Genomic DNA, 20,518 nt, shown 5'->3' with positions numbered 1-20,518 from the left:
GACTCCTAGCTGAGGTATGGACTCTAGTGTTACTATACTGACAACTACAGCCCAATAGGAAGCCATACGTTATAGCCCAATAGAAAGCGATACATGACAGACTGATAACTATTGGCCAATAGGAAGCCAGACATGACAGACTGATAACTACAGAGCCCAATAGGAAGCCATACATGACAGACTGATAACTATAGGCCAATAGGAAGCCATACATTACAGACTGATAACTATAGGCCAATAGGAAGCCACTAATAGGCCAGGTGAACAGTGACATTAGAGTCCATGAGAAGCTAAAGGTCTGTGCGTCTCCCCGTCCACCAGGCGTTTGCCGAGGAGCTCCACGCCAGGGTGCGTAGGGAGCTGTGGGGCTACAGCGTGGAGGAGAACCTCCCGACTGAGGACATGCACAGGATCCGTTACGAGGGCATCAGGCCTGCCGCAGGATACCCCTCCCAGCCCGACCACACTGAGAAGACCGCCATGTGGACACTGGGCGAGGTAGAGGAGAAGACGGGTAAGGGTTCTTCCTCTCACCTCCTCTCCCTTTCATCTGATACATCTGACCAGGTGAAAGACAGTCTAATGAGGAGCTTCCAAACCATATTGTTTCCACCTGTCCAGTCTTTTCCTATCAGTGCAGATGAATGTCTAATTGACAGTCTAACGAGGAGCTTCCAAACCATATTGTTTTCACCTGTCCAGATGAATGTCTAATTGACAGTCTAACGAGGAGCTTCCAAACCATATTGTTTCCACCTGTCCAGATGAATGTCTAATTGACAGTCTAACGAGGAGCTTCTAACCCCATGTTGTTTCACCCTGTCCAGTCTTTTCCTATCAGTGCATATGAATGTCTAATTGAGATGGGGAGGGGGGTGTAGAGTAGTTTCTGCATTATAGACTTCTTTCTGTGTTGGTTGGCTTTTATGACTGATGGCGACCCCCAAAATCCCAGCCGCTTGAGAGAGTCTCTAAATGAGGTTTTGACGATGATGATGTTTTTCCAGGTATCAAGTTGACTGAGTCTCTGGCCATGACCCCAGCAGCTGCTGTCTCTGGGCTGTACTTCTCTCACCCTAAAGCTACCTACTTCGCAGTGGGAAAGATCACCAGAGAACAGGTACTGATACAGGCTCAGGATGGGATTCATTTGTTTTATTTGTTATGTAACTGATTAACAACCCACCACAAGGGGGCGCTGTTTTTAAACACCACTGACACTTGGGCCTAAGGCATTGTGCATCCTAAGTTCAAGAGGCGTCACTACAGTTCTTGGTTCAAATCCTGTCTAGCTGTCTAAAAGCTCTGTAGTTGTGTATTTGGTGTGCTGTTAGCCTATCGAGCTAAGTGGTTAGCTTCTTCCAAAACCAAGCGTTAGCTTCGTAACAGCAGAGAATCCCCTCCTGAATCAAGAGCCTTGCTGTCTAATACATATATATGTGTTTTGTGCATGCAGCAAACTGAGTAGCATTTTTTGAGTGTACTTGTATAGTTTAGGTCAGAAACTGTCCAAAATGCGCTCGTTAACATTTAGTTAGCGTTCTCTATGGGATTTTACATGTACTTGGGGCGGCAGGTAGCCTAGTGGTTAGTGCGTTAGGCCAGTAACCAGCAGGTAGCCTAGTGGTTAGTGCGTTAGGCCAGTAACCAGCAGGTAGCCTAGTGGTTAGTGCGTTAGGCCAGTAACCAGCAGGTAGCCTAGTGGTTAGTGCGTTAGGCCAGTAACCAGCAGGTAGCCTAGTGGTTAGAGCGTTAGGCCAGTAACCAGCAGGTAGCCTAGTGGTTAGTGCGTTAGGCCAGTAACCAGCAGGTAGCCTAGTGGTTAGAGCGTTGGACTAGTAACCAGCAGGTAGCTTAGTGGTTAGAGTGTTGGACTAGTGACCAGCAGGTAACCTAGTGGTTAGAGCGTTGGACTAGTAACCAGCAGGTAGCCTAGTGGTTAGAGCGTTGGACTAGTAACCAGCAGGTAGCCTAGTGGTTAGAGCGTTGGCCAGTAACCAGCAGGTAGCCTAGTGGTTAGTGCGTTGGCCAGTAACCAGCAGGTAGCCTAGTGGTTAGAGCGTTGGACTAGTAACCAGCAGGTAGCCTAGTGGTTAGAGCGTTGGACTAGTAACCAGCAGGTAGCCTAGTGGTTAGAGCGTTGGCCAGTAACCAGCAGGTAGCCTAGTGGTTAGAGCGTTGGACTAGTAACCAGCAGGTAGCCTAGTGGTTAGAGCGTTGGCCAGTAACCAGCAGGTAGCCTAGTGGTTAGAGCGTTAGGCCAGTAACCAGGTTAGGTAGCCTAGGTGGTTAGTGGTTAGAGTTAGGCCAGTAACCAGCAGGTAGCCTAGTGGTTAGTGCGTTAGGCCAGTAACCAGCAGGTAGCCTAGTGGTTAGAGCGTTGGGCCAGTAACCAGCAGGTAGCCTAGTGGTTAGTGCGTTAGGCCAGTAACCAGCAGGTAGCCTAGTGGTTAGAGTGTTAGGCCAGTAACCAGCAGGTAGCCTAGTGGTTAGAGCGTTAGGCCAGTAACCAGCAGGTAGCCTAGTGGTTAGTGCGTTAGGCCAGTAACCAGCAGGTAGCCTAGTGGTTAGAGCGTTGGACTAGTAACCAGCAGGTAGCTTAGTGGTTAGAGCGTTGGACTAGTAACCAGCAGGTAGCCTAGTGGTTAGAGCGTTGGACTAGTAACCAGCAGGTAGCCTAGTGGTTAGAGCGTTGGACTAGTAACCAGCAGGTAGCCTAGTGGTTAGAGCGTTGGACTAGTAACCAGCAGGTAGCCTAGTGGTTAGAGCGTTGGACTAGTAACCAGCAGGTAGCCTAGTGGTTAGAGCGTTGGACTAGTAACCAGCAGGTAGCCTAGTGGTTAGAGATTGGGTCAGTAACCAGCAGGTAACCTAGTGGTTAGAGCGTTGGACTAGTAACCAGCAGGTAGCCTAGTGGTTAGAGCTTGGGTCAGTAACCAGCAGGTAACCTAGTGGTTAGAGCGTTGGACTAGTAACCAGCAGGTAGCCTAGTGGTTAGAGCGTTGGACTAGTAACCAGCAGGTAGCCTAGTGGTTAGAGCGTTGGACTTGGAGTAACCAGCAGGTAGCCTAGTGGTTAGAGCGTTGGACTAGTAACCAGCAGGTAGCCTAGTGGTTAGAGCGTTGGACTAGTAACCAGCAGGTAGCCTAGTGGTTAGAGCGTTGGACTAGTAACCAGCAGGTAGCCTAGCGGTTAGAGCGTTGGACTAGTAACCAGCAGGTAGCCTAGTGGTTAGGCGTTGGACTAGTAACCAGCAGGTAGCCTAGTGGTTAGAGCGTTGGACTAGTAACCAGCAGGTAGCCTAGTGGTTAGAGCTTGGGTCAGTAACCAGCAGGTAACCTAGTGGTTAGAGCGTTGGACTAGTAACCAGCAGGTAGCCTAGTGGTTAGAGCGTTGGACTAGTAACCAGCAGGTAGCCTAGTGGTTAGAGCGTTGGACTAGTAACCAGCAGGTAGCCTAGTGGTTAGAGCTTGGGTCAGTAACCAGCAGGTAACCTAGTGGTTAGAGCGTTGGACTAGTAACCAGCAGGTAGCCTAGTGGTTAGAGCGTTGGACTAGTAACCACCAGGTAACCTAGTGGTTAGAGCGTTGGACTAGTAACCAGCAGGTAGCCTAGAGGTTAGAGCGTTGGACTAGTAACCAGCAGGTAGCCTAGTGGTTAGAGCGTTGGACTAGTAACCAGCAGGTAACCTAGTGGTTAGAGCGTTGGACTAGTAACCAGCAGGTAGCCTAGTGGTTAGAGCGTTGGACTAGTAACCAGCAGGTAGCCTAGTGGTTAGAGCGTTGGACTGGTAACCAGCAGGTAGCCTAGTGGTTAGAGCGTTGGGCCATAAATATTGTTCAAGGTTGGCAGGTCTGGACTCGTCTCATCACCTACTTGGTATGTCATGACATTATGTTAATGGGGTTAATGTGTGGTATGTCATGACATTATGTTAATGTGTGGTATGTCATGACATTGTTAATGTGTGGTATGTCATTATGTTAATGTGTGGTATGCCATTATGTTAATGCCTGGTATGTCATGACATTGTTAATATGTGGTATGTCATTATGTTAATGTGTGGTATGTCATTATGTTAATGCCTGGTATGTCATGTTAATGGTGTTAATGTGTGGTATGTCATGTTAATGGTGTTAATGTGTGGTATGTCATTATGTTAATGTGTGGTATGTCATGTTAATGGTGTTAATGTGTGGTATGTCATGTTAATGGTGTTAATGTGTGGTATGTAATGAAATTATGTTAATGGTGTTAATGTGTGGTATGTCATGGCATTATGTTAATGTGTGGTATGTCATGACATTATGTTATTGTGTGGTATGTAATGACATTATGTTAATGTGTGATATGACATGATGTTAAGGTGTGGTATGTCATGGCATTATGTTAATGGTGTTAATGGCTGGTATGTCATGACATTATATTAATGGCTGGTATGTCATGACATTATGTTAATGATAATGTGTGGTATGTTAATGGTGTTAATGTGTGGGATGTCATGACATTATGTTAATGTTGTTAATGTGTGGTATGTCATGGCATTATGTTAATGTGTGGTATGTCATGTTAATGGTGTTAATGTGTGGTATGTCATGACATTATGTTAATGGTGTTAATGTGTGGTATGTCATGACATTATGTTAATGGTGTTAATGTGTGGGATGTCATGACATTATGTTAATGTGTGGTATGTCATGACAGTATTGTTAATAGGGTTAATGTGTGGTATGTCATGACATTATGTTAATGGTAATGTGTGGTATGTCATGACATTATGTTAATGGTGTTAATGTGTGGTATGTCATGACATTATGTTAATGGTAATGTGTGGTATGTCATGACATTATGTTAATGGTGTTAATGTGTGGGATGTCATGACATTATGGTAATGTGTGGTATGTCATGAAATTAAGTTAATAGGGTTAATGTGTGGTATGTCATGACATTATGTTAATGGTAATGTGTGGTATGTAATGACATTATGTTAATGGTAATGTGTGGTATGTCATGACATTATGTTAATGGTGTTGATGTGTGGGATGTCATGACATTATGTTAATGGTAATGTGTGGTATGTCATGACATTATGTTAATAGGGTTAATGTGTGGTATGTCATGACATTATGTTAATGGTAATGTGTGGTATGTCATGAAATTATGTTAATAGGGTTAATGTGTGGTATGTCATGACATTATGTTAATGGTAATGTGTGGTATGTAATGACATTATGTTAATGGTAATGTGTGGTATGTCATGACATTATGTTAATGGTGTTAATGTGTGGTATGTCATGACATTATGTTAATGGTGTTAATGTGTGTGGGATGTCATGACATTATGGTAATGTGTGGTATGTCATGACATTATGTTAATAGGGTTAATGTGTGGTATGTCATGACATTATGTTAATGGTGTTAATGTGTGGTATGTCATGACATTATGTTAATTTTTAAATTTATTTTACCTTTATTTAACTAGGCAAGTCAGTTAAGAACAAATTCTTATTTTCAATCACGGCCTAGGAACAGTGGGTTAACTGCCTGTTCAGGGGCAGAATGACAGACCTTCCGGTTACTAGTCCAACGCTCTAACCACTAGGCTACCCTGCCGCCCCAGTGGTATGTCATGACATTATGTTAATGTGTGGTATGTCATGACATTATGTTAATGAGGGGTATGTCATGACATTATGTTAATGTGTGGTATGTCATGACATTATGTTAATGGTGTTAATGTGTGGTGTGTCATGACATTATATTAACGTGTGGTATGTTAATGTCTGGTTTGTCATGACATTATGTTAGTGTGGTATGTTAATGTGTGGTATGTCATGTTACCACAGGTGGAGGACTATGCTGGGAGGAAAGAGATGCCAGTGTCTGAGGTGGAACGCTGGCTGGGGCCAATCCTGGGCTACGACACTGACTGACAGTGATACTTCAACCAATCCTGGGCTACGACACTGACTGACAGTGATACTTCAACCAATCCTGGGCCACGACACTGACTGACAGTGATACTTCAACCAATCCTGAGCTATGACACTGACTGACAGTGATACTTCAACCAATCCTGGGCTACGACACTAATGCATCCACAACCACTACCTAGAAAACAGAGGCGCTGCTCAATGGGCATGTCTAGATGGGATACAGCTTTTGTCAAATTGACATCAAAAGTTGACAAATTCTAACCCTTTTCCCAACCTTAACCCAATTCTCCCAAACCTGCTACGTTAATTCTCCCTAACCTGCTACGTTAATTCTCCCTAACCTGCTACGTTAATTCTCCCAAACCTGCTACGTTAATTCTCCCAAACCTGCTACGTTAATTCTCCCAAACCTGCTACGTTAATTCTCCCAAACCTGCTACGTTAATTCTCCCAAACCTGCTACGTTAATTCTCCCAAACCTGCTACGTTAATTCTCCCAAACCTGCTACGTTAATTCTCCCAAACCTGCTACGTTAATTCTCTCAAACCTGCTACGTTAATTCTCCCAAACCTGCTACGTTAATTCTCCCAAACCTGCTACGTTAATTCTCCCAAACCTGCAACGTTAATTCTCCCAAACCTGCTACGTTAATTCTCCCAAACCTGCTACGTTAATTCTCCCAAACCTGCTACGTTAATTCTCCCAAACCTGCTACGTTAGTTCTCCCAAACCTGCTACGTTAGTTCTCCCAAACCTGCTACGTTAGTTCTCCCAAACCTGCTACGTTAATTCTCCCAAACCTGCTACGTTAATTCTCCCAAACCTGCTACGTTAATTCTCCCTAACCTGCTACGTTAATTCTCCCAAACCTGCTACGTTAATTCTCCCTAACCTGCTACGTTAATTCTCCCTAACCTGCTACGTTAATTGTCCCAAACCTGCTACGTTAATTGTCCCAAACCTGCTACGTTAGTTCTCCCTAACCTGCTACGTTAATGCTCCCAAACCTGCTACATTAATGCTCCTAACTTGCTACAAAAAGTACATTCTGAAAAACTCTGCATCCCTTCTAGACCCGGCTTAGGGCCAGATAATTTTTAAAAAACGTACACTTCCAGTGAATCAAGGCTCAATTTGAAAAAAACACGTTTATTTTTTATAGCTGTTTTTATATGGTCTAACATTTTACAGTTTTAATACAACAACTGTTGCCAATGTCATTTATACATTATTCTGACAATCACAATCTTAGATTTGAATAATTAACAGATATGGTTTTAATTTCAGAATTTGATCATTAGGGACATATTAGGTTCTAGAAGACGTTCATTTCCTCAGCAGTTTATTTGAGATTGTATTTATGCTAATTAGATACAACTTGTTTACAACATGTATAATTAGTAAAAATGGTCTTCATTACAAAATGTACACTTACTTGACACGCCATATTAATGTCTAAACCTCTATAAAGGTACATGTTTTTATGAATGGTTATTGTAAATTACAGATTTGAATGATTTGGATTGTTTCACAATTTGTCTTTAAAGAAATGTGCCAAAAAACTATTGACTGACCAGTTATCATTGTCATTTTGCAATGTTATCGATTTTATCCTGGAGGTGTCCACTATTTCTGAAAAGAAGTAATGATTTATTTTATTTTATGAATGTTCTGAGATTACAGTGTTTGATCTTGAACCATATTCATTTAGTATAAAATAATTTACTCAGTATGTGGCTCTGTCTTGATGTCTGTTGTATTATACGATTACAAAACAACACTAGCTGCAGCGCTCTTTAACAGATCATATACTATATTGGCTGGCCTTGTATTGAAATATTGATTGATTAGTTGGTTGGTTGATCGGGATATGCCTCCCGTGATAAAACAGCAACATTCCTGACATACCTCAAGCTAATCCTATTTTAACGATTTTTTAATGACTCAATCAACCAGAATCTCCAACCACCGTCGGTGTACGACGCCGTTCTTCAATAACAGTAGAGTCGTATCTTCCTTCATCCGTTCACGTTGCTGCACCATCTGTTTTTAAATGATACCGGAAGAGGGAGCACAGTGATCATCTTCAAAGTCTCGGCTCACACACACCTGCACAACTCCTCCCCGTTTTGAATATGTAACCCGTCCAATGAGAGCGAGGCAACACATCCTGGGTTATTCTTCAGCTACGGTCAGCAGCATCCCCGGTGCTGCCTTCTGTCGCCTCCACACGGATACTCCGTTCGGCTCTGTCGGGTCTCTGTCGCGGACGGCAACTATGGCTGATGGGGGAGAAGCCGGGGAAGATGAAATCCAGTTCCTACGAACCGTAAGTGCATTTCTAAGCGATTACACTGTTGTAATATGTCGGTTTGATACTGCTGTTGGTTCGGTTGTAGATTTGTCTGCATCGCGTTAGATTCCTCCGGTTCGGTTCTGGCTGTTGGTGCAGAGTTTACCGCAAAGCTGCTGCGCCGCGATGAGCGCAGAGACTACAGTTGACAGCTGTGTGTGTCATATCGTTATTTATGACTACATTTAATTTGACTTTAAGTTCACTAGATCTTAATGGATGTTGAACGTGATTCGTCATGACGATGTCGCATCATCTACAGTGCCATCTGGAATTCGCATCGTGGGTGTCAAAGGATGGAGCGCCCGAGCTTGGGGTTTTACTGTAAACGGATGCCGAGGTGCTGAAACGGGACAAATGAAGATAAACAATGATTAGATGTCACGGATTGAATTGTGAACACTGTAGTAGCTCATATCAATGGAGTAGGCGTTCTTGAGCCCTATGCTAAACACTGAGTTTATAACACTTCTGCTCGATCCCATCGACTCGCCACTGCAGTCAACTGCATGCCGTGAGATGGGCTTGACAGTGAGGGGCGGGAGGTAGTTGTGATGAATAGGAAAATATATATTAATTCATAGTCTACTACTGGAAATGTGTTTTAACGATGTTATTTACCTGGTCAGTGTGAGTTTCTTAATCTACATCTTAATGCCAGTCCATCTAGGCTGTAATGCCAGTCCATCTAGGCTGTAATATGCCAGTCCATCTAGGCTGTAATGCCAGTCCATCTAGGCTGTAATATGCCAGTCCATCTAGGCTGTAATATGCCAGTCCATCTAGGCTGTAATGCCAGTCCATCTAGGCTGTAATGCCAGTATCTAGGCTGTAATGCCAGCCCATCTAGGCTGTAATGCCAGTCCATTGAGGCTGTAATGCCAGTCTCTAGGCTGTAATGCCAGTCCATCTAGGCTGTAATGCCAGTCCATCTAGGCTGTAATGCCAGTCCATCTAGGCTGTAATGCCAGTCCATCTCTAGGCTGTAATGCCAGTCCCATCTAGGCTGTAATGCCAGTCCATCTAGGCTGTAATGCCAGTCCATCTAGGCTGTAATGCCAGTCCATCTAGGCTGTAATGCCAGTCCATCTAGGCTGTAATGCCAGTCCATCTAGGCTGTAATGCCAGTCCATCTAGGCTGTAATGCCAGTCCATCTAGGCTGTAATGCCAGTCCATCTAGGCTGTAATGCCAGTCCATCTAGGCTGTAATGCCAGTCCATCTAGGCTGTAATGCCAGTCCATTGAGGCTGTAATGCCAGTCCATCTAGGCTGTAATGCCAGTCTAGGCTGTAATGCCAGTCCATCTAGGCTGTAATGCCAGTCCATCTAGGCTGTAATGCCAGTACGTCTAGGTTGTAATGCCAGTCCATCTAGGCTGTAATGCCAGTCTAGGCTGTAATGCCAGTACGTCTAGGCTGTAATGCCAGTCTAGGCTGTAATGCCAGTCCATCTAGGCTGTAATGCCAGTCCATCTAGGCTGTAATGCCAGTCTAGGCTGTAATGCCAGTCTAGGCTGTAATGCCAGTCCATCTAGGCTGTAATGCCAGTCCATCTAGGCTGTAATGCCAGTCTAGGCTGTAATGCCAGTCTAGGCTGTAATGCCAGTCCATCTAGGCTGTAATGCCAGTCCATCTAGGCTGTAATGCCAGTCTAGGCTGTAATGCCAGTCTAGGCTGTAATGCCAGTCTAGGCTGTAATGCCAGTCCATCTAGGCTGTAATGCCAGTCTAGGCTGTAATGCCAGTCCATCTAGGCTGTAATGCTAGTCCATCTAGGCTGTAATGCCAGTCCATCTAGGCTGTAATGCCAGTCTAGGCTGTAATGCCAGTCTAGGTTGTAATGCCAGTCTAGGCTGTAATGCCAGTCTAGGCTGTAATGCCAGTCTAGGCTGTAATGCCAGTCCATCCAGGCTGTAATGCCAGTCCATCTAGGCTGTAATGCCAGTCCATCTAGGCTGTAATGCCAGTCTAGGCTGTAATGCCAGTCCATCTAGGCTGTAATGCCAGTCCATCTAGGCTGTAATGCCAGTCCATCTAGGCTGTAATGCCAGTCCATCTAGGCTGTAATGCCAGTCATCTAGGCTGTAATGCCAGTCCATCTAGGCTGTAATGCCAGTCTAGGCTGTAATGCCAGTCTAGGCTGTAATGCCAGTCTAGGCTTTAATGCCAGTCCAGGCTAATGCTGTAATGCCAGTCTAGGCTGTAATGCCAGTCCATCTAGGCTGTAATGCCAGTCCATCTAGGCTGTAATGCCAGTCTAGGCTGTAATGCCAGTCCATCTAGGCTGTAATGCCAGTCCAGGCTGTAATGCCAGTCCATCTAGGCTGTAATGCCAGTCCATCTAGGCTGTAATGCCAGTCTAGGCTGTAATGCCAGTACGTCTAGGCTGTAATGCCAGTCCATCTAGGCTGTAATGCCAGTCCATCTAGGCTGTAATGCCAGTCCATCTAGGCTGTAATGCCAGTCCATCTAGGCTGTAATGCCAGTCCATCTAGGCTGTAATGCCAGTCCATCTAGGCTGTAATGCCAGTCCATCTAGGCTGTAATGCCAGTCTAGGCTGTAATGCCAGTCCATCTAGGCTGTAATGCCAGTCCGTCTAGGCTGTAATGCCAGTCCGTCTAGGCTGTAATGCCAGTACGTCTAGGCTGTAATGCCAGTCCATCTAGGCTGTAATGCCAGCCCATCTGAGGCTGTAATGCCAGTCTAGGCTGTAATGCCAGTCCATCTAGGCTGTAATGCCAGTCTAGGCTGTAATGCCAGTCCATCTAGGCTGTAATGCCAGTCCATCTAGGCTGTAATGCCAGTCCATCTAGGCTGTAATGCCAGTCTAGGCTGTAATGCCAGTCTAGGCTGTAATGCCAGTCTAGGCTGTAATGCCAGTCCATCTGAATGTGGAAGCTGGTGTCCAGATGTCTGTTTGCTTGCTTATGGAAGCTATTTAACAAAAAAAAACAAAAAAAACATAAATTTCAATGTCATTTGATTGGCTGCATTATTTAACATAATGACAATTGCTACCTTAGATAGCATCCCCTCTCCCTTCCTCTGCCCTGGGCTGATCTAGCATCCCCTCTCCCCTCCTCTGCCCTGGGCTGATCTAGCATCCCCTCTCCCCTCCTCTGCCCTGGGCTGATCTAGAAGCCCCTCTCCCCTCCTCTGCCCTGGGCTGATCTAGAAGCCCCTCTCCCTTCCTCTGCCCTGGGCTGATCTAGCAGCCCCTCTCCCTTCCTCTGCCCTGGGCTGATCTAGCAGCCCCTCTCCCCTCCTCTGCCCTGGGCTGATCTAGAGCCCTCTCCCTTCCTCTGCCCTGGGCTGATCTAGCAGCCGCTCTCCCTTCCTCTGCCCTGGGCTGATCTAGCAGCCGTTCTCCTCTTCCTCTGCCCTGGGCTGATCTAGCAGCCGCTCCCTCCTCTGCCCTGGGCTGATCTAGCAGCCGCTCTCCCTTCCTCTGCCCTGGGCTGATCTAGCAGCCCCTTCTCCCTTCCTCTGCCCTGGGCTGATCTAGCAGCCGCTCCCCCCTCCTCTGCCCTGGGCTGATCTAGCAGCCCATGGAATGGAATTGGTCATATGTAGTCTAGGTTGTCGTCTCATCATCAGGCTGTTATAAAACTCAGCAAAAAAAGAAACGTCCTCTCACTGTCAACAGTGTTTATTTTCAGCAAACTTGTAAATATTTGTATGAACATAAGATTCAACAACAAACATAAACTGAACAAGTTCCACAGACGTGATTAAAAAGAAATTGAATAATGTGTCCCTGAACAAAGGGGGGTAAAATCAAAAGTAACAGTCAGTATCTGGTGTGGGCTAGAAATCAGTATCTGTGTTTGCTTAGAAATTCTAAGGACAATAAGGAGGCCTGCGTCTTGTGACTGTAGCGTACGTGTAGGTATGTACGGCAGGACCAAATCGGAAAGATGGGTAGGAGCAAGCCCATGTAATGCTTTGTAGGTTAGCAGTAAAACCTTGAAATCAGCCCTTGCCTTGACAGGAAGCCAGTGTAGGGAGGCTAGCACTGGAGTAATATGATCAAAGTTTTGGGTTCTAGTCAAGATTCTAGCAGCCATATTTAGCACTAACTGAAGTTCATTTAGTGATTTATCTGGGTAGCCGGAAAGTAGAGCATTGCAGCAGTCTAACCTAGAAGTGACAAAAGCATTTTTCTGCATAATTTTTGGATAGAAAGTTTCAGATTTTTGCAATGTTACGTAGATGGAAAAAAGCTGTCCTTGAAACAGTCTTGATATGTTCGTCAAAAGAGAGATCAGGGTCCAGAGTAACGCCGAGGTCCTTCACAGTTTTATTTGAGACGACTGTACAACCATCAAGATTAATTGTCAGATCCAACAGAAGATCTCTTTGTTTCTTGGGACCTAGAACAAGCATCTCTGTTTTGTCCGAGTTTAAAAGTACTCAAGGCCTTTTACTGCCATCCACTTCCTTATGTCTGAAACACAGGCTTCCAGAGAGGGACATTTTTGGGGCTTCACCATGTTTCAACGAAATGTACAGCTGTGTATCGTTAACATTATGTTTCCCTATGACATCACCAAGAGGTAAAATATGTTGTGAAAACAATAGTGGTCCTAAAACGGAACCTTGAGGAACACCGGAATGTACAGTTGATTTGTCAGAGGACAAACCATCCACAGAGACAAACTGATATCTTTCCGACAGATAAGATCTAAACCAGGCCAGAACTTGTCCGTGTAGACCAATTTGGCTTTCCAATCTCTCCAAAAGAATGTGGTGATCGATGATATCAAAAGCAGCACTAAGGTCTAGGAGCACGAGGAGAGATGCAGAGCTCGATCTGACGCCATTAAAATGTCATTTACCACCTTCACAAGAGCCGTCTCAGTGCTATGATGGGGTCTAAAACCAGACTGAAGCGTTTCATATACATTGTTTGTCTTCAGGAAGGCAGTGAGTTGCTGCGTAACAGCTTTTTCTAACATTATTGAGAGGAATTGGAGATTCGATATAGACCGATTTTAGTTTTGAAAATATTTTCTGGGTCAAGGTTTGGCTTTTTCAAGAGAGGCTTTATTACTGCCATTTTTAGTGAGTTTGGTACACATCCGGTGGATAGAGAGCCGTTTATTATGTTCAACATAGGAGGGCCAAGCACAGGCAGCAGCTCTTTCAGTAGTTTAGTTGGAATAGGGTCCAGAATGCAGCTTGAAGGTTTAGAGGCCATGATTATTTTCATCATTGTGTCAAGAGATATAGTATTAAAATACTTGAGTGTCTCCCTTGAGCCCAGGTCCTGGCAGAGTTGTGCAGACTCAGGACAACTGGGCTTTGGAGAAATTCCTCCGTAACTCTCACCATAGAGAGGTTCTTCCTCTTCCCCCCCATAACTCTCACCATAGAGAGGTTCTTCCTCTCCCTCCCATAACTCTCACCTTAGAGAGGTTCTTCCTCTTCCCCCCCATAACTCTCACCATAGAGAGAGGTTCATCCTCCTCTTCCTCCGTAACTCTCACCATAGAGAGGTTCTTCCTCTCCCTCCATAACTCTCACCTTAGAGGTTCTTCCTCTCCCTCCATAACTCTCACCTTAGAGGTTCTTCCTCTTCCTCCATAACTCTCACCATAGAGGTTCTTCCTCTTCCTCCATAACTCTCACCCTCTCCCTCCATAGAGGTTCTTCCTCTTCCCTCCATAACTCTCACCATAGAGGTTCTTCCTCTCCCTCCATAACTCTCACCATAGAGGTTCTTCCTCTCCTCCATAACTCTCACCATAGAGAGGTTCTTCCTCTCCCTCCATAACTCTCACCATAGAGGTTCTTCCTCTCCCTCCATAACTCTCACCATAGAGGTTCTTCCTCTTCCTCCATAACTCTCACCATAGACAGAGGTTCATCCTCTCCTCTTCCTCCATAACTCACCATAGAGAGGTTCTTCCTCTTCATCCCATAACTCTCACCAGAGAGGTTCATCCTCTCCTCTTCCTCCATAACTCTCACCATAGAGAGGTTCTTCCTCTCCTCCATAACTCTCACCATAGAGGTTCTTCCTCTCCCTCCATCATTCTCACCATAGATAGGTTCTTCCTCTCCCTCCATAACTCTCACCATAGAGGTTCTTCCTCTTCCTCCCATAACTCTCACCATAGAGAGGTTCTTCCTCTTCCTCCCATAACTCTCACCATAGAGGTTCTTCCTCTTCCTCCATAACTCTCACCATAGAGGTTCTTCCTCTCCCTCCATAACTCTCACCATAGACAGAGGTTCTTCCTCTTCCTCCATAACTCTCACCATAGAGGTTCTTCCTCTTCCTCCATAACTCTCACCATAGAGGTTCTTCCTCTCCCTCCATAACTCTCACCATAGACAGAGGTTCTTCCTCTTCCTCCATAACTCTCACCATAGAGGTTCTTCCTCTTCCTCCCATAACTCTCACCATAGAGGTTCTTCCTCTTCCTCCATAACTCTCACCATAGAGAGTTCTTCCTCTCCCTCCATAACTCTCACCATAGAGGTTCTTCCTCTCCCTCCATAACTCTCACCATAGAGGTTCTTCCTCTTCCTCCATAACTCTCACCATAGAGGTTCTTCCTCTCCCTCCATAACTCTCACCATAGAGGTTCTTCCTCTCCCACCATAGACAGAGGTTCTTCCTCTTCCTCCATAACTCTCACCATAGAGGTTCTTCCTCTCCCTCCATAACTCTCACCATAGACAGAGGTTCTTCCTCTCCCTCCCATAACTCTCACCTTAGAGGTTCTTCCTCTTCCTCCCATAACTCTCACCTTAGAGGTTCTTCCTCTTCCTCCATAACTCTCACCTGAGAGGTTCTTCCTCTCCCTCCGTAACTCTCACCATAGAGGTTCTTCCTCTTCCTCCCATAACTCTCACCTGAGAGGTTCTTCCTCTCCTCCCATAACTCTCACCTGAGAGGTTCTTCCTCTGTCCCATAACTCTCACCTTAGAGGTTCTTCCTCTCCCTCCATAACTCTCACCTGAGAGGTTCTTCCTCTCCCTCCCAGTAACTCTCACCATAGAGGTTCTTCCTCTTCCTCCCATAACTCTCACCTTAGAGGTTCTTCCTCTTCCTCCATAACTCTCACCATAGAGGTTCTTCCTCTCCCTCCGTTAACTCTCACCATAGAGGTTCTTCCTCTTCCTCCATAACTCTCACCTGAGAGGTTCTTCCTCTTCTCCCATAACTCTCACCAGAGAGGTTCATCCTCTCCTCTTCCTCCATAACTCTCACCATAGACAGAGGTTCATCCTCTCCTCTTCCTCCATAACTCTCACCATAGACAGAGGTTCCCCCTCTTCCTCCATAACTCACCATAGACAGAGGTTCATCCTCTTCCTCTGTCCCAACCCTGCAGGCTAGCTGAGCCAAGGACCCAATGTCCCCAGCAGCAGCTGTGTTGCTTCCATACATAGTGATGTGGGTGAAGGTCTTGGCAGAGTTTTGGTCCTCATGTTATTACAGTGTGTTAGAATAGATGTGTTCTCAGATAGACTCTAGCCCCATCTACTCAAGGCCCTCTGTCCAATGAGGCAGCAGGTAGCCTGGTGGTTAGACTGACTAGGAATCCCTCTGTCCAATGGGGCTGCAGGTAGCCTAGTGGTTAGACTGACTAGGAATCCCTCTGTCCAATGGGGCTGCAGGTAGCCTAGTGGTTAGACTGACTAGGAATCCCTCTGTCCAATGGGGCTGCAGGTAGCCTAGTGGTTAGACTGACTAGGAATCCCTCTGTCCAATGGGGCTGCAGGTAGCCTAGTGGTTAGACTGACTAGGAATCACTCTGTCCAATGGGGCGGCAGGTAGCCTAGTGGTTAGACTGACTAGGAATCCTCTGTCCAATGGGGCTGGCAGGTAGCCTAGTGGTTAGACTGACTAGGAATCCCTCTGTCCAATGAGCCTGCAGGTAGCCTAGTGGTTAGACTGACTAGGTATCCTCTGTCCAATGAGCCTGCAGGTAGCCTAGTGGTTAGAGGTATCTGACTAGGTATCCTCTGTCCAATGAGCCTGCAGGTAGCCTAGTGGTTAGACTGACTAGGTAGTGTCCAATGAGCCTGCAGGTATCCTCTGTCCAGTGTATTCAGACAAATATGGAGGAGAAATTACTTTCTGTAGGGTCAGAGAACAGCTTAGCTGACACATGTCATCTACAAATGATTGGTGATGACCACAATATACATTTTCTTCAAAGCAGAAAATATTTTTGGATGATTCTAGAAGATTGAAGTACTTGTTTTAGGAAGGTAGGGCACTTACAGTACAATGCTAATTCTAAGTGGCAGGTACTCTACCAGGTACTCTACCAGGTACTCTACTCTACCAGGTACTCTACCAGGTACTCTACTCTACCAGGTACTCTACTCTACCAGGTACTCTACTCTACCAGGTACTCTACCAGGTACTCTACTCTACCAGGTACTCTACTACAGGTACTCTACCAGGTACTCAGGTACTCTACCAGGTACTCTACTCTACCAGGTACTCTAGGTACTCTACTCTACCAGGTACTCTACCAGGTACTCTACCAGGTACTCTACCTACCAGGTACTCTACTCTACCAGGTACTCTACTCTAGGTACTCTACTCTACCTACCAGGTACTCTACCAGGTACTCTACTCTACCAGGTACTCTACTCTACCAGGTACTCTACCAGGTACTCTACCAGGTACTCTACCAGGTACTCTACTCTACCAGGTACTCTACCAGGTACTCTACTCTACCAGGTACTCTACCAGGTACTCTACTCTACCAGGTACTCTACCAGGTACTCTACTCTACCAGGTACTCTACTCTACCAGGTACTCTACTCTACCAGGTACTCTACTCTACCAGGTACTCTACTCTACCAGGTACTCTACCAGGTACTCTACTCTACCAGGTACTCTACCAGGTACTCTACTCTACCAGGTACTCTACTCTCTACTCTACAGGTACTCTACCTAGGTACTCTACCTACTCTACCAGTACTCTACTCTACCAGGTACTCTACTCTACCAGGTACTCTACCAGGTACTCTACTCTACCAGGTACTCTAGGTACTCTACTCTACTCTACCAGGTACTCTACCAGGTACTCTACTCTACCAGGTACTCTACTCTACCAGGTACTCTACTCTACCAGGTACTCTACCTACCAGGTACTCTACCAGGTACTCTACTCTACCAGGTACTCTACCGGGTACTCTACCAGGTCCTCTACCAGGTACTCTACTCTACCGGGTACTCAACCAGGTACTCTACTCTACCAGGTACTCTACCGGGTACTCTACTCTACCAGGTACTCTACCAGGTACTCTACTCTACCGGGTACTCTACCAGGTACTCTACTCTACCGGGTACTCTACCAGGTACTCTACTCTACTGGGTACTCTACCAGGTACTCTACTCTACCAGGTACTCTACTAGGTACTCTACCAGGTACTCTACCAGGTACTCTACTCTACCAGGTACTCTACTCTACCAGGTACTCTGCTCTACCAGGTACTCTACCAGGTACTCTACTCTACCAGGTACTCTACTAGGTACTCTACCAGGTACTCTACCAGATGACAGAAGTGTAGTGGTCCTAGTCCAGATGACAGAAGTGTAGTGGTCCTAGTCCAGATGACAGAAGTGTAGTGGTCCTAGTCCAGATGACAGAAGTGTAGTGGTCCTAGTCCAGATGACAGAGGTGTAGTGGTCCTAGTCCAGATGACAGAAGTGTAGTGGTATTAGTCCAGAAGACAGAAGTGTAGTGGTCCTAGTCCAGATGACAGAGGTGTAGTGGTAGTGGTCCTAGTCCAGATGACAGAAGTGTAGTGGTCCTAGTCCAGATGACAGAAGTGTAGCGGTAGTGGTCCTAGTCCAGATGACAGAAGTGTAGTGGTCCTAGTCCAGATGACAGAAGTGTAGTGGTCCTAGTCCAGATGACAGAAGTGTAGTGGTCCTAGTCCAGATGACAGAAGTGTAGTGGTCCTAGTCCAGATGACAGAAGTGTAGTAGTGGTCCTAGTCCAGATGTCAGAGGTGTAGTGGTCCTAGTCCAGATGACAGAAGTGTAGTGGTATTAGTCCAGAAGACAGAAGTGTAGTGGTCCTAGTCCAGATGATAGAAGTCATTGTCATTCTATGGATTGTATTGATAGACATTCTAACAGTTGCTCCTGACCAGATATGCTGTCCTCCTCCTGGGCTTACCTGTCCAGATATGTTATCCTCCTCCTAGGCCTACCTGGCCAGATATGTTGTCCTCCTCCTAGGCTTACCTGGCCTGATATGTTGTCTTCCTCCTGGGCTTACCTGGCCTGATATGTTGTCTTCCTCCTGGGCTTACCTGGCCTGATATGTTGTCCTCCTCCTGGGCTTACCTGGCCAGATATGTTGTCATCCTCCTGGGCTTACCTGGCCAGATATGTTGTCATCCTCCTGGGCCTACCTGGCCTGATATGTTGTCCTCCTCCTGGGCTTACCTGGCCTGATATTGTCCTATCCTGGCCTACCTGGCCTGATATTTGTCCTCCTCCTAGGCTTACCTGGCCTGATTATGTTGTCTCCTCCTGGGCTTACCTGGCCTGATATGTTGTCCTCCTCCTAGGCTTACCTGGCCTGATATGTTGTCCTCCTCCTGGGCTTACCTGGCCAGATATGTTGTCCTCCTCCTGGGCTTACCTGGCCTGATATGTTGTCCTCCTCCTGGGCTTACCTGGCCTGATATGTTGTCCTCCTCCTGGGCTTACCTGGCCTGATATGTTGTCCTCCTAGGCTTACCTGGCCTGATATGTTGTCCTCCTCCTGGGCTTACCTGGCCAGATATGTTGTCCTCCTAGGCTTACCTGGCCAGATATGTTGTCCTCCTAGTCTTACCTGGCCTGATATGTTATCCTCCTAGGCTTACCTGGCCTGATATGTTGTCCTCCTCCTAGGCTTACCTGGCCTGATATGTTGTCCTCCTCCTGGGCTTACCTGGCCAGATATGTTGTCCTCCTAGGCTTACCTGGCCTGATATGTTATCCTCCTAGGCTTACCTGGCCTGATATGTTGTCCTCCTCCTAGTCTTACCTGGCCTGATATGTTGTCCTCCTCCTGGGCTTACCTGGCCTGATATGTTGTCCTCCTCCTGGGCTTACCTGGCCTGATATGTTGTCCTCCTCCTGGGCTTACCTGGCCTGATATGTTGTCCTCCTAGGCTTACCTGGCCTGATATGTTATCCTCCTGGGCTTACCTAGCCAGATATGTTGTCATCCTCCTGGGCTTACCTGGCCTGATATGTTGTCCTCCTCCTGGGCTTACCTGGCCAGATATGTTGTCCTCCTCCTGGGCTTACCTGGCCAGATATGTTGTCCTCCTCCTGGGCTTACCTGGCCTGATATGTTGTCCTCCTCCTGGGCTTACCTGGCCTGATATGTTGTCCTCCTCCTGGGCTTACCTGGCCTGATATGTTGTCCTCCTCCTGGGCTTACCTGGCCAGATATGTTGTCCTCCTCCTGGGCTTACCTGGTTTAATACAGTGTGTCTGGCCTTGACTGGACTTGCTGCAGTGGCTCTCTGATTTACTTTGTAGTTTAGGCCAGCGAGAGAGGACCTACAGTAGCAACAGGATGGGGAGAGAAGAGAGTAGATGGAGGAAGAGGGAGATGAGGAGGGAGAGGGAGGGGAGGAGAGAGAGGACCTACAGTAGCAACAGGATGGGGAGAGAAGAGATTAGAGGGAGGAAGAGGGAGATGAGGAGGGAGGGGAGAGGAGAGGAGAGAGAGGACCTACAGTAGCAACAGGATGGGGAGAGAAGAGAGTAGAGGGAGGGAGATGAGGAGGGAGGGAGAGGAGAGGGAGAGGAGAGAGAGGACCTACAGTAGCAACAGGATGGGGAGAGAAGAGAGTAGAGGGAGGAAGAGGGAGATGAGGAGAGGAGAGAAGGGAAGAGGGGGATGAGAGGGGGAAGAGGGAGAGGAGGAGGCAGGGGAAATGGGAGAGAAGATGAGGGGGAGAGGAGGAGACGGGGGGAGAGGAGATGAGGGAGGTTTGGAGAGGAGATGAGGGGGGAAGAGGGGGAGGAGATGAGGGGGGAAGAGGGGGAGGAGATGAGGGAGGTTTGGAGAGGAGAACTGAGAACAGGACATGAGTGGGGGAGGGGGAGAGGAAAGCAGCTTCCCCACTGCAGTGTGACTGTGATCTGTCACTGTTGCAAGAGCACCACCTCTCTCCTTCCCTCTCTTTCTCTCCGTCTTCCCTCTCTTTCTCTCCATCTTCCCTCTCTTTCTCTCCATC

General features: G+C 46.6%; 2 protein-coding genes across 2 annotated transcripts in view; both read left to right on the top strand.

The window, feature by feature from the left end:
• Positions 1-321: 321 nt before the first annotated feature.
• Positions 322-6,350, top strand: LOC121844698 (methionine synthase-like; the record flags this gene model as incomplete). Its single annotated transcript, XM_042315102.1, is given in 3 exon segments — positions 322-514; positions 1,008-1,120; positions 5,847-6,350. Coding segments are annotated over 3 exon segments (393 nt in total), but the record flags the coding sequence as incomplete, so codon positions are not given.
• A 1,736-nt stretch (positions 6,351-8,086) lies between these two features.
• The window catches only part of LOC121844697 (ryanodine receptor 2-like), a gene marked incomplete at its 3' end in the record, with an annotated part of 132,737 nt that continues 120,305 nt past the window's right edge, over positions 8,087-20,518 (top strand). Inside the window, exon 1 of the mRNA XM_042315101.1 lies at positions 8,087-8,266. Within this exon, the coding sequence (XP_042171035.1) occupies positions 8,087-8,266 (180 nt within the window). The remainder of the gene's footprint in view (positions 8,267-20,518) is intronic.

Source organism: Oncorhynchus tshawytscha, unplaced genomic scaffold (genome assembly GCF_018296145.1).
Source record: "Oncorhynchus tshawytscha isolate Ot180627B unplaced genomic scaffold, Otsh_v2.0 Un_scaffold_16528_pilon_pilon, whole genome shotgun sequence".
In the NCBI taxonomy this organism is placed as follows: Eukaryota; Metazoa; Chordata; class Actinopteri; order Salmoniformes; family Salmonidae; genus Oncorhynchus; species Oncorhynchus tshawytscha.
This window is presented reverse-complemented; position numbering and strand designations above follow the sequence as displayed.